Source organism: Thermobia domestica, chromosome 12 (assembly GCF_964235325.1).
Source record: "Thermobia domestica chromosome 12, izTheDome1.hap1.1, whole genome shotgun sequence".
NCBI lineage: Eukaryota > Metazoa > Arthropoda > Insecta > Zygentoma > Lepismatidae > Thermobia > Thermobia domestica.
The window spans coordinates 198005299-198025006 of record NC_137465.1 but is presented as its reverse complement, the minus strand read 5'-3'; the positions used below and the strand labels follow the sequence as shown (position 1 = coordinate 198025006).

Here is a 19708-nt window from a genome sequence, read left to right as displayed (position 1 = left end):
TCGCCAAAACTAAGTGCTACGAATTTGTTCATATTACATAAAATTACGTTTTACTAAAAAGAAGCATATATTAAAGAACATTCTTCCTGAAAGAAATCAAAAGGAATAGTTTACATCTGTGGGGAACTGTTTCCCTTGTAATTTTCTTAAAACCGACTCAGGCAATTATGACCATATATCATTAGTAACCTGACTATACGGCATAACTCACTCGTCCTCCTCACAATGGCTAGGTCACTCTTCGGAATGAGTTGTTTTCATTATTTTCTCAAAAGCAACCCTTGTGACTCGGTTCGTATTTCTTAAGTATTAGTTTTCATTATTAACACTACAATACAGGAAAATTTATCATTATGGTAAAATAAAGAAATCAGTTTTACCTTGGAGTTATTGCTTTTTGAAAATATATGTGAGACTTTTCTTAATATTTCACAAACACATATTTCAGTGACAACTGCAGCACAATACGATCAAGTTTAAGAAATTGAAGCGTTAAAGTTTATTTCAAGTGAATAGTTCCGTTTATTTTTCGCTTTATTGGATTTTATTTCTTTTTCCTTACTTCTTTGTAAGGGGATTGAACATGCACTCTGCAGTCCACGTTTAACTATGTATGAAGCAAGAAAGCGAATTCCGTGTTAAGCAATTACAAAACTTTAAAAATTAAATTTAATTACGAATTTCTTTTTGTAACACATGTACAAGAACATTATTAAAGCAAATTTCTTTTAGTTTAAGGAGATGCCATACCCATGGTAAATAGAGCGACAAAGAGGACAACCTGTATTGAGTTTAACTAGAGTCCCTCTAAGATGACTAATTTGACTTTTTTCTCCAGTCATCATATTTTTTCTTATCGTGTGAAACCAAGATAATTGAATAATTGAAACACACGATGGTCTATGTGGAAGACATGAAAGTGAAGTAATTATCTTGCTATTTAACGAAACGAATGTGAAATTTAGTTTCAGATTCCTACGTTTTCGAACGTTGAGGATTAAGATTAAGTTGACTTAAAACTTTTCAATGGTCCCTATTGAAGATAGATGCAAATTTGGTTCCATTACGCCTCAATGTTGTAAAAGTATAAGCTAATGACAGAAAACAAGAATAGATTATTTTACAAAACTAAACAATGAGGTAAGTTCAATGTTTTGTTTCTATAAAACAAACTATTTTAAATATGGTGTATATTTAGGTATAGCACTTACCTTTGTTGTCTTCCAGACATTTTTTACCTGCTTTATCGCATAGCTTCTGGTAATCTGTAGTAAAAGAAAAAAATATTTCAGAAATTATTCAGGTGTAACTCAATTAAATAATTTGAAATTCAGTAAATAACGATGAGGTGTATCAATCAGAATAATGAAATGAAACATTCTAAGTCACAACCTTTTAAGCTTTTTATGTATTACCAGAACTTCTCTCAATTTTATTCTTTACGATTCCGTTGCAAATTTATATCAAATCTTCTGGTTTGACTTATTTACATGTGTCTCCAAGGAATGGTTCTATTAGCTACGCTAACTACTTGATATCGCCTATGTTCAACATTTGCTGGTCAACTAAGATGAGTTAAGGTAATCCGCTATCATGCTCTCCATCTTACTTTATGCCCTGTACTTATCTCCACTGATTCATAAGCCGTTATTATAAACCTACAGAATACCTTAAGTAACCACGCCCTAGTGCAAACCATTCTTTCGGAATATCGTCGGTTACGACAACAGTACTCTCTCTTCGTTGTCTACTTGACGCTGAGGTATTTCAGTATCCACAGAAACGAGCGGGACGACACAGCAGCCAAGCACTCTGAATATGTTGGAGTTACATAAATCTTCCGTGCTCTGATCTCAACCATTTCCTCACAGGGATGCTCTATAACTGGTAAACGATAAAGAAACAGGCTACTGAAAATAATTTCCACCCACCTAACGCTCTTTTCGGTTGGGAAAGATTGTTTTGTTGTTTTGAGTATTCAGCTTATTCTTGTAGATTTCTTTTTCAGAAAATGCAACCACAAAATATGTTTATAAATACTTAAAGATCTTAACAACGCGGTTTTGGAGAATTAAGTGACTACTTTCTCGTATTTATTCGCATTTTTGGAATGCTTAATACGCTCTAAAGAATTTTCATTTTCTTATTATGGGCTTTTATGCTACTTTTGGTTTATTTTGTTGTTAAAACTGTAATATATTCTTATTCGTCCTTTATCTTTTTTCTCGACCTTATTTCTTTACATTTACCTATTCTTTTAATTTGAAGGTTTTACATTTGATTTGTATTTACTTGCAAGTTTTTCTTGTAAAATTTTAATGGAAATTTGTGTTGTGCATTGTCCTTATTACAGGAACGACATTTTAGGTTTAACAGAGAAGGGGAACGAGTTGGCTGATTGATTTTGAGTTTAGCGTCCCGTTCAGCAGCGAGGCTATAAGAGACGTGTACCTACTGATTAACGTGAAATCCGAAACACATAAGCTCCCACCAGGAATGGAACCCGGGTCCCCCACACCAAAGATGCGTACACAAACCGCTTAGTCACGAAGGAGTTCACAAGAGGCAAGAGTATCCGCCTACATAAGAATGTTATTAAATATAAACCAATTATTTGCTGAGCAAAACTATATATTTTCATTAAAATTCAACACGTGTTGAATTTTAATAAAAATATATAGTTTTGCTCACCAAGTAAGTAGTTTATATTTAATTGTAACAAAGCAAAGCTTCTACTTATTGAAAATATCAAAGAATGTTATGATTTTATTTGTATATTATTATACAATTTATTAGAGGACATGATTCTGTCACTCAGATGTCCCTAACCTCCCCAAATGACTCTCCTATATGACGGAGATAATAGTGTCGTTGCTTACATTCTTATTAAACTTCGAACCTAATCAATCAATAAAGTTGACTACTTAACAATACACCGAAAAGAATGCGCCATTGTATGGGATACGAAGCAAACGAAAAGCAGCTCGAAATGCATTGGTATTTTACACTTTCAGGGTTAGAACCAGTTTTGAAATTCTCTTTAATCTGGTGAACCAAAGTTTATTGATTGATGTTTGATCATAAAAAGACAGTAGTGAATGAATGTAAAGACAGGTATGAACTAACATACCAAATTATTTCGGTATGTCTTCAAATTATTTATTTGGTTAGTGGAATTGACGTAGAATCTCCTTTTAACACCTGGACTTTATGAGATATTAATCTACACTTAGTGTGGAATCCGAGCCAACCAATCCACTCAAATTTTAACGCTCTTTCAACACAAATAGAACCACTGTCCCGTGCACCAAAGACTTCCACCCTAGCTGGAAGAGCAGCGGGGAGAGCTCTAATAGTTTAAGACAATATTATATATTGTAAAGCCTTTCTATGAATCTTTTACCTCAGAAAAATATACTTGAACTACAGAATAATAAACGCAATTATTTCGTAATTTTGAAGAAAGAATAAGTAAGATTATGAGGTAACTAAGATTGACCAATGACAGTGATAGAGAGAAGAGGAGAATAATTAAGAGATTTTAGTATCAAAATAAATGGGGTAATAAATAATTTAAAAGCTTGTTACAGTTGAAATATTTTGGGTCTTTACAACATCGCTATTTAAGTGTGCTATGTGACGATAGACTGGTGAAATTAGCTGGGATAGAGATTACAATGTAGCTGGTCCAGATATATTACTTATTAAAAATATATATTAAACAATTCAGTTATTCCCATATCGTTCTCTCTGCATGTACGTACTTTACAGTATGTTACATAGTGTGCAAAGAATCTCTAAAATCTCCATACGTTATCATTGTTCTAAATTTAAAGAATTGTTTAGCGGTAATAAATAATATCAAAATTTTAGAATGTAGGTTATGTATCTTTAAAAAACGATATTAAGTAACCCACTAATGATATCAAGAACTTTTTATAAACATGAAAAATAAGTACTGAGTATACTATATGATATCATTATATTCGACCATTACAACTGTCATGATATGAAATATCTTGCAAACAACAGTTAGTTAATTTTATATATTATTATACGAAGAATTAACTTCTGGCTTAACACACGTATTGTCTGTTGTTATTGGTTTATAAAGAATCCATGAGACATCTCTTTCATTCTATATTTTGAAACTGGGGCAGTTCTCCAAGCGAAAGAGATCCAATATTGTAAGTAGAAGTAATAGAGGCTCATTATTCTACCCGGAGGAGACTGAGGTTCAATATTTTAACTAGTGGCAATGAAGATCTAATATTCTAACTACAAGTAATCCTGTTTCAATATACGGAATCTTTCCTGTTCTCGTCCAGTAGTGTCGTTTCACATTTTTCCAGAGACACGAGGTGGTTACCGACATAAAAAATTAAGGTTGTTATTATTATATACAATCAATTAAATATTAACGACTTCTCAAACTTAGGCAGGAACATTTGACCTCTCCCTAAATAACGCCCCTGTTACCGAACTTGAAAGGAAAGCGATTTTATTCCATATAAGACACAGACGATGATACGACGAGAATTTCCAGTGCATTGCTCAGTAGATGTTTCAGGACTGCCTCTAGCGATGACAAAAACGTTGGGATGCATCAAGTAACTATTTTGAAAGAACAAAGCACGAATAGGTGTAAGTCATCATAGATCAACACAGTATCTGTTCGGCAATTTAGTGAGTAAACCAAATATTACTATATTTGAGAGAAATGGTAGCACAGAATTTGCTTACTATTTTGACTGTTGAGACAAGTATGTTTGATCACGTTGAGTAGCAAATTTTTGTTTACATCTAAAGTATAGAAAATCAAGAAAAATAATACAAAAAATAATTAAGTCTTAACTACTAGAGGTATGTACACATATAAGCCTATAATAACAATTGCGAAAACACTATATATATATATATATATATATATATATATATATATATATATATATATATATATATATATACAGTGCGTCCCACGAATAACAGTATGGTCCATCTCCTGAAGAAACTAAGGCAGATAGGAACATGAAACCTTTAGGAACCTTCAAGGGACATAAGAGGCAACATTATGCTGAGAAGGAGAATCACTCACAAGGGGGCTAAAGAGGGTTACTGGGGGTAACTCAAAAATTTTAAATAGCAACCCCCATCGTGTGGTACCTCGTTTGAAAGGTAATCACGAGTAAAGACCACTTGTGAAAATTGGAAGTCGCTAGCATGTCCGTAGCCAACATGGCTGCCATCCGTAAACTACGATCGAAGAAACATTGCAAACCTGTTGAGTTGGCCTTGAGTTTAACGTCCCGTTCAGCAGCGACTCTATATGAGACGTGAACCTACTGATTAACGTGGAATCCGAACCACATGAGCTCCCGCCGGGAATCGAAAAACATTGCAAACCTGTAAGCAGAGAGTAACATAGTATGATTTGGAACATACCTCATTAATACAGGAGATGCTCGAAGTGTGCACCGCCCACTTCCTGGCAGTAATGTAAACGTTGGACGAACGCCTCTCGAACATGGTTAAAAGTAATTACCGGTATAGAATGACAGGCATCAACTATGCATTGGCGCAACTCCGCAATGCTGTTCGGTTGCGTGAGGAACATTATTGTCTTCAAATAGCCCCAGAGAAAAATGTCGAGTGGAGCAAGGTCTGGCGAACGGGCTGGCCATTCAATGGTGCCGCGACGACCAATCCATCGTCGCGGAAACTCACTATCTAAATAGTCACGTACAAGGCGGTGAAAATGGGCAGGACAGCCGTCATGCTGAAAAACGGGCGGAATTTCTCCAAATTCTTGCGGATTCTCTCCCATTGCCTCGACAATCAACGGTGCAATAAAGTCTCAGGTACTTCTCACGGTGCAGGTACTTCTCACCCGTTAATATTCCATCGATGAAGAGTGGCCCGATTATGTGATTACCTAAGATACCCGCCCAGACATTCAGCGACTCTGGGTGTTGAGTGTTGCCTTCACGAAATACATGAGAGTTTGTGTCATACCAATATCGGCAGTTATGCCTGTTGACCTTGCCTTTCAAGTAGAACGTACTCTCATCGCTGAAACACACGTTTGTCAGCACAATGGTCCCACGTGCCAATGCCTCACACATCTGCTCACAAACCAAGATACGCATATCGGGATCTTGTTCACTTAACTCCTGGACCATATGTAGTTTGTATGGATGGAAGGTATGTTTCTTTTTTTAAGATTCTGTATCTCGTTGTGCGTGACACACCACACGTTTGAGCCACAGTTGTTATGGACTGTTGAGGATGCACATTCAGCTCCGCCAACACTTGTATCTGTGTTTCTTCCGTAGCAACACTAGGGTTTCGAGGCTTTGGGGTATTGGTCACACTGCCTGTCGTAAAGAATTTGATTAATAAATGGCGTACAGAAGAAACACTAATTGTGTTGCGCACATTTTGTTCATTGAACAACCGTGCTGTTGTACTGTACGAACGATTCGTAGCACCAAAGAGTAACACAATTTCAATTCTCTGTTCAAGAGACCACATTATGTATGCAATGTAGGATGGTCAAACGCACCAGCACAAACACACGTCTACGTCCTTCAGACCTACTGTTCCGGGTTGTAATGTAGCGCACTGTTGGTAGAAAATGCACATCTGATAGTGGTGCACGAGTAAACAGAGTAGCTTTGCTAAAGTACGCGTGTCCAACACCAAAGCGCCACCACGGGCAACTCGTCGTCATGAACTACATCGCCTCGTCGGTAAGAGTAGAAGTTCGACAGTAGCGCAATGGTAAAGTGTTGGTTCAGTACACGTGCGGTCCGGGGTTCGAGCCTCGGAGGGTTCAGATTTTTCAACAATATTATAGTACTCTCTTTTCTATCGGTTTCAGTTCAAATTGCACGTTTTGTTTTTGCAATACTGTTATAGTGTTAGTTGTGTGGTATGTGTATTGTGCATTCGTTCCGAACTAGCCCTACGTTAGACTTTAGAGTTGGTTGTGGACATGTTCTGGTCTCTATACGCGATTACCTTTCAAACGAGGTACCACACAATAGGGGTTGCTATTTAAAATTTTTGAGTTACCCCCAGCAACCCCCTTTAGCCCCCTTGTGGGGGATTCTACTTCTCAGCATAATGTTGCCTTTTATGTCCCTTGAAGGTTCCAAAAGGTTTCATTTTTCTATCTGCCTTGGTTTCTTCAGGAGGTGGACCTTAGTGTTATTTGTGGAACGCACTGTATATATATATATATATATATATATATATATATATATATATATATATATATATATATATATATATATAGGTTGATTCCGTTATTCCGTACCAGCCCTTTAAATCAAAAACGGTCGGAGATATGTACCAACTCAAAACACGTAGCCTATTAGTTGCAAACGACAACAGAGCGTAGTAAAAAGTTGCGTCCCAGGGTCCCCCGCATGGTCCCAGACGGAGTCGAACTCAAAATTGCCAAATGGAAAGAAGGGTCATGTGGTATATCGCTTGAAAGCACTTGTAAAAAGAAAGAAGCTACAACAAGTCCCGATTGTCTACGATCATCATTTGCAAAATGGCGGCGGGTCAACATGTCATCAAAATTTGCATTGAAAACAATATGGCCACCCATATAAATATGAAACGGGCAGCCAGACGGAAAAACTGAAAACTAAGTGTCACATGATGTTTAAAGGACAACAGACCGAAGTAAGAAGTTTCGACCAGGGTCCCCCGCAGGGTCTTAAACGGGGTCCAACTCAAAATTGTCAAATAGAAAGAGAGGTCAAGTGCTATATCGCTTGAAAGCTCTTGTAAAGAGAAAGAAGCTACCACAAGTCCCGATTCTCTACGATCACCCTATCGAACATGGCGGCGGGTCAAAATGTCATCAAAAGCTGCATTGAAATGAATGTGAAAAAACACATATTCCAGTGCAATTGGCGGTTAAATTGCTGGACAGTGCCCGATAGCCCTGGAGAGTTGTGGTGTTCATCATAAACACACATCAGCGAGTGGTGCACACAGCCGAAATATTGAGTCAATGACACTAGACGGTCGGGAGAAAACAACTGTTCTCACTTTGCTTGCACAGAATTCTTCGAGATGTGGAACGAGGTAAGCATGCTCTACCAATATTTCCTGCATCTGTTTTGTAAGAGATCTGGGGCTCTTCCCAGATCTTGACCTTGGTGTCCGCACAGGATGTGTGTTTGAAAGCTCTTCGTCGGTAGTTGTGATGTTGCTTCTTAGGGTGGAATCTCCCCTCCCAGACATCCGACACTATGGGATCAAGGAAATTGAACACTGTATCCTCCCGACTGGCTAGTGCCACGGACGAAATATTTCGGCTGTGTGCACTACGCAATGATTGGTTTCCATGATGCACACCATAACTCTCCAGGGTACAGCAATTATACGGAACATTCCCCTGGGACATGTTCTTTTGCACCATTTGCCCGCATTCAGCCCAGAACCCAAAACGGCGGTATAAATAGATCTGTATTCTCGACTTGCCGTGTGCTATCCAATGACGTATAAATCTTGCCAATCCCCGAGTGTCACGTTGCGACCCTTTACGCGTTATTGTGTTATCTCCGTTCCAGAATGCATTTTCCTCCCAACTCTTTACCTAGCTTTGAATGATGTCACAGTCTGGTTTGTCTGTATACCTATCTTAAGCTCAGTGTTCCTCAGTAACAACAGGCGAATAATGGAATTGACACAAGGTTCCAGTTCTGTCCTTATCTGCCCTTTTCTTTGCTATGCGTCGTGTAAAAGTGAAGTTCATGTGACATGAATGTCGTGAAACGTATAACTTCAAATGAAATACCAAAATAAATAAACATAGACATCTTTGATAACGATAACTGCAACTGGATTGTGCTGTTTGCTGGTTTAATTTTGTTGTAGAAAACATACGCCTTTCGAGAGAAACAGTCGAAGACAACCATGAATTGAAAGGCACGAACATGAGGTACACTGGAACACAGTTTGTTCCACAGTAAGTTGAGCAGGCATTGCTGAGCGGTCGTTAGTACGAATTGTAGTGAAGTATTTGTGCTGTGCAAAAGTAATACAAGCTAGAATTGAGTTGTGTGTGCGTGTGTGTATGTGTCAGAAGGCTACCAGTACATTGTAGAAGGTGTCACGTACTACCCTAATATCGTGTGTTGGTGCAGTGCCGGCTAAAGATAGCATTGTTTTGGAACAATGCCATATACGAACTGGGAGGCATTTCACATGTTGATGGTGTTAGGGGAATGTAGGCAAAACTAGAGCTGCAGCCCGAATTTATAACGCAAGGTTCCCACATCGAAATCAATTTCCCATAATGTACTTCGACGGTTAGCAAATCATCTGAAACAAACAAGGCGCATACCTTCTCAATATGGGGGTCACAAACATGCTCCAATTGTAGATGACAACGATGTCGTTATTGATGTTTTGGCTGCTGTCGAAGTACGTCCTAATGCATCCTCAAGAGATATTACCCGGGATTGCGGAATTAGTCAAACACGTGTACTGCGTATACTGTGAAAGCATAAACGCCACCCGTATCATATCTCCTTGTGCCAGGTGCTAACAGATGCCGACCGTAATAAGCGCCTCCAGTTTTGTAATTGGGCCCGTCAGAAATTGAGGACAAACCAAACGTTTTTCAGTATGTACGTCCTGTGGACAGACGAAGGAATATTTACAAGTGATGGCCATGTCAGCCTACACAATGTGTATTATTGGGCTCCTGAGAATCCGCACTGGACACTACAGATCGACCGACAAAGACGTTGGTTCATCAATGTGTGGGGTAGTATCATTGGAACACATGTAATTGGGCCCTGGTTTATTGATGGAAATTTAACGTCGACTCTGTTCCACCAATTCTTGACAGAACATCTACCGCAACTGCTGAAAAACATCCCACTTCATGTGCGGCGTAATATGTGGATGCAATTGGATGGTTGTCCAGCACATGCTGCTCGTATATGCAGAGGTGCATTAAATACTTTATTTCCGCACCGTTGGTTAGGAAGAGGGTCCAATACTCCTTTCCCTCCTTGCTCTCCAGACCTTACGTGCATGAACTATTATCTCTGGGGTCGACTCAAGGAGCTTGTTTACACGAATAGACCAACTACACCAGAAGATATGAGGCAACGTATAATGACCGCATTTCGAAGCATAGGAGAGGCAGAGCTTGAAGCTGTGGGCTAATTATTATTATCGCCCTGGGGACCGTTGTCTTGCTGTACATGTACGACAATTTCGGTAAAACGTGATGTAAAACGTGCTGTGTGAAGTGCACATTTGTTATATAACGGACAGCAGAAGTCTTCAAGGTAAATGATATATTCTTTGTACGTTATGCGATGGTAAATTAATTCTTAAAACAACGTTAGACGTTTCAATATAATATGCTTAAATGTCCACCATAACACTTCCATGTCCATACTGTGTATGTTACCAGTGTTGACAACTAGACGATAGAAGACAACACTTTTCAGTAGTGTCACGAAAGAGGACTGAACAGTCTCTGTAGTATTGTACCCGGATAACGTAAGTTACCAAGGAAATATAGCTGTTCAAAATGTTCAGGGTCTTCCCTACAGCACAATAAACAACTGTTAATTTGGAGGTGGACCCCGCCTGGATATCTAGAACTGGTTACCGTGATATGTTGTACTTTTGAAATAATGAGACACTTGTTTTTCAGGTTTTACGTCTGGCTGCCCGTTTCATATTTATAGGAGTGGCCATATTGTCTTCAATGCAAATTTTGATGACATTGTGACCCGCCGCCATTTTGCATAAGATGATCGTAGAGAACGAGGACTTGTTGTAGCTTCTTTCTTTTTACAAGAGCTTTCATGGGATATATCACTTGACCCCTCTTTCCATTTGACAATTTTGAGTTGCACCCCTTCTGGGACCCTGAGGCGAAACTTTTTACTTCGAACTGTTCTCCCTTAAACATCATATACCACTTGTTTTTCAGTTTTTCCGTCTGTCTGCCAGTTTTAGATTTATAGGGGTGGCCGTATTGTTTTCAATGCAAATTTTTTTGACTTTTTGACCCGCCGCCATTCTGCATAAAGTGATCGTAGAGAATCGGGACTTGTTGTAACTTCTTTCATTTAACAAGAGCCTTCAAGCGATATACCACTTGACCCATCTTTCCATTTGACAATTTTGAGTTGGACCCTTTCTTGGACCCTGCGGGGGACCCTAGGACGAAACTTTTTATTTCTCTCTGTTGTCCTTTGCAACTAATGGGATACGTGTTTTTCAGTTTGTACATATCTCGGTTTAAAGTCCTGGTACGGACTAACGGAATCACCCTACACACACACACACACACACACATATATATATATATATATATATATATATATATATATATATTGATAAAAAGAGAGAGAGAGGGAGAGGAAGGTCACCAGAGTCGGACTCTCCTTTTGTTTTGGAACTATCTCTAATTAGTATAATGTTTTCCTTTTACATTGCCTTGGAATAATATCTTTGATATGTTGTCAAACATTAGACGTTAGTCAGTTCAGCATTCAGCTCATAAGATTTTGCTAAAGTATTAATTAATGAGAAGTGACGAGAATGGAATTTAGGAAAAAGGTCTCCAAAATCGGTCACCCCGTAATAATTGACATGAAAGTCACAAATGAAGCATCAAAATAGCACAAAACTATTTTACAATTGTGATATACATCTCTGAACAACGGAAAAACACACGATACACTAAGTCAAATGAAATACAAAATACAAAACAATCAAACCTCATTAATCGCCTCTTTTACAACAGAAGTCACAAATATATATCTCGTGGTCATTCCCCGTGCATACATCATGTATCCACATGCCGCACATTGCACATTCTATCCATAATTCATTGCTAGAATCCATACAGAACTTCTCACCACAAAAAAAGAAAGCAGCATAATTGTCGTTTCGCTCTCCTGTTTATGGAACATCCAAGTCCCTGTCTCCGCTAGAAATGAACGAAACGTGACTACTCTCTAAACTGTCTTCTTCCCGATCCCGAATTGTCAAGTAAGATCTCAAGTTCACTTCCTACATCCTCGTAATTGTAATGAGTTGTCTTAAAAAGTGTAGTTCTATTTGTTCATGGGCCCCTTTCTGTACTGGGTGAAGATTTCTTTACGTTTCTCTTTGATCTCTATACAAAAGTAGATCACGTTTGTATAGAGAAGTTGTTATGACACAGAATGACTTCGCCTGTTGAAACAACATGTACAATGGATTTAGTAACAGGCTGCAGCCCTTCGTTGACAATAAGGGATGTCTTGTACACAGGAATCAGGGGTCCCCTTTCTTATATAAGATGGGGTTCGACTTAGGCAACCTTATTCTTTGCTCTTCACTCGACATTTAACCAGTTTCAACTGTGCGTACTACCGAACAAACACTACAGTTACAAAGAATAGTACATCGTAAAGATTAAACTCTACAAAGTTTGTCCACTTACTTTCTAAAACTTTCCCAAATGACAGGTTTTTGCACGGACGACAAACCTTTGCTCCACACCAAAACAAAGAATGCCTCAACTTTGCGGGTGTTAATTGCAGTACTCCATCCTTTATAACGTAACGATTACGTCATTGTCTTTTTGTTTCCATCCATTCCAACAGACAGAGTCACTTGTCTCGCGAAATACACTGAGGGTTCGACTTAGGGGATGGGTCCAATTATGGTGACTTTCCTCTCTCTCTCTCTTCATATATATATATATATATATATATATATATATATATATATATATATATATATATATATAACTCAATAAAAAATACCTCTGTAACCGTATCCAATCACAATATCAGTGCAATTGCAGAGCTGTAACTTCTTTTCTACTCTGCACTGAGCTAGGCAGGCAGAGTAACTATAGTAATTGTAGGCCCACATTCCTTCGTTCTCTTCTGGAAATCTACACTGCCTAGATTCCCTGGGAATAGTCTTCACATCTTCATCAGCTACTTCATCCGTCACCACAATTTCAGCCAGGATGTGTTTAAATGACACTGGTATTTGTAGAACGAGGTTGCTAAATCCTGTAGACATTGGAACTTCGTATGAACCGTGAATTTGCAACTGAAATGTAAGAATAACGCAATGTGAAACAATGACTATTCAAAAGTAACGAATAGGTAAATGGGAACAGTTTGTTCACTTATTGATTTCTTAAGACTTCGTTTGAAGTCTTTCCTCCATATACAAAAAGAAAAAGAAAGACAAGAAAAGAAAAAGAAAAAGAATTTCTCTTATTAAAAAAAATCCTTTTCAACTAGGCTTAGAATCCAAAAAATCAAAATATCGCTTATCGTAAGATCAAAACATCACTTAATAAAGGTAATATTGCGCTCAGCACCGATGAGATAGATATCGGGTTAGTTCCCAGGCAAATAAATGAAGATCTACTTGTTGAAAATGTTTAATATGATTGGTGTTTTCCTTTGCTTCTATAACATCACTGCAACAGCCTTTGGTAGATTTAATTACTACAAGCTCTCTGAATTATCTAATTTCAAACAATGTTGCAAATTTTACCAAAGTTTACCATATGTCTGGAACGGTTTGCGATATCAAATAATTGTACATAGCAAATTATTTGTTCTTTTCTTGGAAACAATAAAAATACTTCACTATTATACTGAATGTAGTATTAATTCGAAATAAAACCCTTCAGGAAAGTTATATTGTTACCTTCTTGTAGCTTCCTTTTCATTTATTCGTAATTCGCCGTATCATGATGCATAACGTAATATGCAACATTAATGTTCTTTGTAGTTGCGATGTCCCGTCCCTCACAATTGTGTTGTTAGTATGGTAGAAGCATCTAAAATGTGTTCTTGATATTGTAGAGTTGTTAGTTTGGAGCATTCAGTAATAAATGAAGTATTACATGTTTTCGTTTAATATGCTGATTTCAAGCATGCATTAATTTGATATAGTGTCATTAAAGAAAAATAGCTATGTCACGTTAGCAACGTCACCAAACAATTTCTTCCTATTTATGTACAACATTTCGTTTTTTTTTTCATGTATTGCTTGATAAGTTACATGGTAGTTTTGAGCTAAAAAGCTTATCCGAAAATATAGATGATGGTGAGCTAACCTACTTAATTATTCGTCTACTTACCGTTAATGGAGCAACATAGATGTATTCGTAGCTACTAAGGAAATCATGTGTGTTAGTTAAGAAACCTCTTTCAATTTCAAATCTGAAACTAAGAAAATTTTCATCAATAAAAATTTTCGTCAACGTGATAAGACAATAACAGTAAGAGATAGTATTAAGTGATATCCATGTTTAAACATAAATTGAACATGTTTACCAAAACTATGTATTTGTAAGTGAAAACCAATTATTCTCAATGTTTATTCCGATCAACTTTTATTCTTTACTGCATGTACCTTGGTAAATTCTGGCCGATTTTCAGAATAATGAAACTAATTGGACAAAGTGCAACTTACGCAAGTCATTCTGCAAGAGAAGGTAAACTCGTGAAAATAAGATATTATTATTATTATTATTATTATTATTATTATTATTATTATTATTATTATTATTATTATTATTATTATTATTATTATTATTATTAAGATTTGACAATTCAAAGCTCTATCTGAAATCGCAGACAAAGTCAAACTAAAACTACATATGCAAAAATTACAAGGGATGGAGTATGAAGTAAGCACGCTTGAGAACCAGGCCATTAAAGAAATAAAGTACATTTATAATAATACACAATTTTTGCAAAGAATTAAATGAACACCAGATGCAAATGTCTCATACTTAGCTATTATAATACTATCTTTAAGAACGTATACCTCATGTTGTAATGCGAATATTGAGAAGTAACTTCCATATGACAAGTAGCTATAAACAAATACAAAACACATATATGTATTACCATTACACGTTTTACTCGATTTCTGTTTAACACTCACACATAATACATCCACGTTCTGTCAACATCCAATACTTCTCAGACGTTATTTTCAATATAATAATTACTTATGTCTTGAAATGATTATATAAATATACAGTATATAAAACTAATTTATATTAATGTAGTTATTTTATGTAATTATTTGTACATTGAGGAATATAACATTAAATACCAAAACGTTTGACTCAAACGGAATCAAACTCACAATTGAACCCCTGATTGGAAAAAGGGAATAAGTACAATTTTTTGCGATTTTAACCTGAGATAGCAGATGTGTTCCTTTAAGATAGTTGCATCGTTGAGTAGAAAATTGGAATGTTTGGGCAACTCTATGTGACCAATGTAGAAGGCAAAATTTCTTGCTGATTAGAAAAAGGGAATAACTACGTTTCTTATTTCCTTCTTACAGTCACTACAGGACACGACCACAACTGTGAGACTGTGTGTAAGTAGACAACCACCAGAGCCCTCTGCTTTCGTTATGATACTTCGCCTTCTTTTTGCATTGCACAATCTATGGAGAATTTTTTGCTCCAATCAGTTACAGATTTACATGTTTTCAGTGATACAAGTGGTGGTCAAAACTGCAATCATTCAATGACATGAATGCTTTTCAGCCTGACCGTATCATAACGGTTCCCACTATACACCAATATTTGCCTGTCAGAGGTCTCAGTTTTTACCATGTGACCGAAATTTTGCTGTAATCTAACCAGAACTCAAACGACACAATCGCATTTATTTACCAGCACAGTATAACCACATGATTACGAATGCAACAAATACTGATCCTCCATTTCAGGTTTACGAAGTTGTCAATGAAGAAATCTTAGATTTTAAACATTGGTGGTAACCGCTTTAGAAATCTTCAGGTAGCATTGTGGACAAAACAGTGAAATTCCAAGTAAGTAAATAGAGACACTGTTTACAAAGCAGAATCTCCAGGTTATGTCCAAGCTCATAAGTTTATCAATGGACTAAGAACTGATATTTTTCGATTACTCAAAAGTAATGTCACAAACGTTGCACTGCCAACGTCAAAGGCTTACGATTGGCAAGTCTCGATCAATCAGAAAAAGATCAACGATTCTTCACAAATCATCAAATACATACCTGAGCAATACAAACAGTTTTATAGGATGATTTGTTCATGGAAAACCACTGATCAAGAAACTGTAGAAGAAGAAGATGCAGACGGATAGGACCCTATGTAAACCCATTCTACTGTGACAAGGTATTTTGCTACGTATTTTGTTCAGTTGTCTATTGTATTACTTTTCTTGCTGTACGAATAACATGTGCTGTACAGAAAAACGAACGGTGACAATAAAAGTGTTAGAAGCCTAATATGCGTGATAGTTCGAATACATATATCCAAGATTAACATACAACATTGCATTCAACATGTACATTTTCATAGCTTTCTATCAAACTGCACATTACATACCCTACACACAATTACAATTGCACCCAACTTTAATTGATTGGAAAAAGGGAATATTTTTTCCATTTTTAAGCTTTTCTAACCAATTCCAGGGCTGCAATACAAGATTCTTCTTGTTGTCTTAGTGTTTGTTAGTTGTTTTGCTACAAGTAATCAATTACACACTTTTTGCAACAAATACAAACAACGCCTCTAGAAGGTTTTTTAGCGTTATTGAAAACTTAGGTCTGATGCACTTATTCCCTTTTTCCAATCAGTGATTCAATTAGATAACCCACAATTTTCCACTGATCTAACACGAACAGCACAGCTAAACTTCTCTAGAAATATAACTCAATTTCAAAGACAATGACATTCAAGTCTGTTGCAAATGTTTTTCTGCTCGATTGTCTTTTCATTCTACTATAGATATGAGAACTATGTTCGCTGTCTTTCGTTTCATTGGAAATGTTCTTATGTATAGAAATTTAGGTTACCAAACCAGCATGAACTCACGTGTACATAGTTTCGAAACAGTGTATCAATCTGTATTTCAATAAATGTTACTCTTTCTACACTTGATAAAATATCAACACGTTTTATTACATTTAAAAGACTAATTAACACTTATAATCCTTCTTCTGTATATTGTTAAAACTAGCGATTTTTTTTCTAATTAAATGTTTTCAATACCATACTCATCACGTATTTAAATTTAAACTAGCATAACTAATTATTAATCTAAACCAGATTTTCGTATCATTTATATTTAACCACTGTTAATTTAAATCATACATATTTCGAAACCAGAATTTATTTGTAACTATAATCCTTATCCATTCCTAAATATAACTTTCAACAGAGAATATAACATCACTTATGAAACATGATTTTTGAAAGTATTAAATGCTCATTATATCACAAAGGCAGAGTACATGTAATATATATTAGTTTGAACCTTGCTGTAAATCATCACCGTCTTCTTTGCCAATAACAAATATTCGAGCACGCCACACTAATTTGTTGTTAAGGAGACAATAAACCTTTAGCCTATTCTTTAAAGTGTTTTATTATGTAGATAAATCGCGATATACCTTATGCAATAATATTGGCTTCGTTGGAAACATGCCTAAATAAACGCACAGAGTCAATTACTCACAGTTCACCGTAGCATCATAATTTATTATAGTATAAATCCATTTCCCGCTATTAAACTTAACAGTTTGTACACGTGCAAATTCAAAACATGTGAAATTTGACTTCCTTATTCTTGATATTGCCACCACAAAAAGTACTTTTATGCGTAAATGGAATGAAGACACATAACAATTTTCATGATAATCGCAGACGATTTAGCAGAATTAACGGGTAGCAGATGGACAGATATAAAAATATAGTTAGAATGGAATGGTAGAATATCAAATACTCACTTCAATTCCACAAGGAAATATCAAAGATTATTCCTAAACAAATTACAGGTAATGTTTAGAGAATACTCAAGTACATAGATAACGTTTAAACTAGATAATGAATTCTGCATTAAAACAATTAATACACGACATTTTACTTAAGATTTAAGAAGATATGGCTACCTAAAGGAATACATGAATACCTAACAAGAACAAGAAACTATTAAAATTATATTCTAAGTTACTTACTTTGTTTGCAGAGAATTAAAAGTATAACAATACGGCATATCAGAAGGTAAGTGATTGAACGCTCTAGAACATGGTTTTGTCACTCCATCTTGTTTACAATTGGAAAGTACGTCTTCTAATGGACTAAACAAATAAAAAAACATATGTGTTATAATTGAGTAAATATAATATTGCAACGTGTCATGTCCTAATACGATTCTGGTTTAATGTAAACGGGGCCGCAAAAAAACATGTCAGAAATTTATAGGGCTGGAACTTACCACTAAGTGAAATGGTAGCGGTAGTAGAAGAAATGAAAGAATATTAAAATATATTTTAGATAATATGAAACAAACTAATCTGAGGTTCATCACTGTATGAATAGGATGAGTGTTGCAAAGTTGTGTGGTTAGATCTCTCATCCGTACGAACCCAGTATGGCTACCCATTTTAGGTAAAACAAACACACACACATACACAAAGTAAGTAAGATGTTCTCAAATGTTTGTTTTCATTTTGGAACTGTAATCGATGTATATAATTGGTGAAAATTTTCGAGATAACTTTTAATTTCATTTAAAAGTCTCTGTCATCTGCCTGTAAATAGTACAATATTAACTCCATTCCTTGGTGTAATAAGTATCTCACTTGTAAACTGCATGTAGCATCCAGATTTTGTGCAATGTTTTGAGATGGGTCGTGCTATAAATTACTTTTATCCCGGTGCGAAATTTTCAAATGTTGGAAACTATCGTGCTTGTTATAATAACTTTTAGCAAAAAATTTTTTGTCACATCGGATTTTGCCAGTGTATTCAGTTATATTTTGGACCCACCAAAGATTGAAAATAATTTTTATATATATGTTCTGGCGGTTCAAATAACTTTGATAATTTGCCGCTTTTTCGAAATTCATTCTTTATTATAATTTTACATTCTGGTACTAAGTTTTACTCTGCCCTATGTATGTCTGCTCTACTGTTTGCTTCCCAAGTTGTGTGACTTAATTTAATGTAATGTGTATATGCCTTAACATGAAATGTGTATCTTCTTACTATCGGGTGTATTTGGCAAACATTTGGCAATTGTATATGTTTATATTCTGGCCCACGACGTACATTTCTAAATTTTGGTGTTAAATTCTAAATTTCCGTCGGTATCTCAAAATATTTGGTTCAAAACGAAACATTAACCATCTACTGGTTTGGTCTTCCATATTTTCGTGTCATACTTCAAACTATTTTATGCCTATGAAGGGTTTATATACTGAGTCTCATCTACCTAACTTGAGGGACTTGAGATGTTAATTTCTCACCATGGAACTTTAAACTCATGTTCACTTGCGACATGCATTCCAAAAAAAAAAAAAAAAAGAAAGAAAGAAAGAAAGAAAGAAAAAAGAAAAAAATGACAGTGCTTCTCAAGCCAAGTGCTAACAATATTCATAAATTTATTTCAAACAGTTCAGTGAACTCCCTTGTGATTGAGCGTTTAGAGCATTCGTCTCCTGCTCTGAAGATTCGGGTTCGATTCCTGGAGGGAGCTCATATGGTTAGGATCCCACATTAGGCTGCAGATTCACGTCTTATAGGGTCTTATCGAATGGAACGCAAAACTAAAATTCAAATCAAACGGTTCAGTCATTTTATCGTGATGATGTACTAAATTACGTTTAAACTC

The 19708-nt window shown here is 36.1% G+C and overlaps 1 protein-coding gene across 1 annotated transcript in view; it reads right to left on the bottom strand.

Annotated features, from left to right (window-relative positions):
* Window positions 1-19708, bottom strand: part of LOC145666232 (uncharacterized) — a 34306-nt gene that overhangs the window by 3311 nt on the left and 11287 nt on the right. Inside the window, exons 3-4 of the mRNA XM_081733297.1 lie at window positions 12810-13107; window positions 1212-1265 (exon numbers count right to left, since the gene is read on the bottom strand). Coding sequence (XP_081589423.1) covers window positions 1212-1265; window positions 12810-13107 — 352 coding nt within the window. The remainder of the gene's footprint in view (window positions 1-1211; window positions 1266-12809; window positions 13108-19708) is intronic.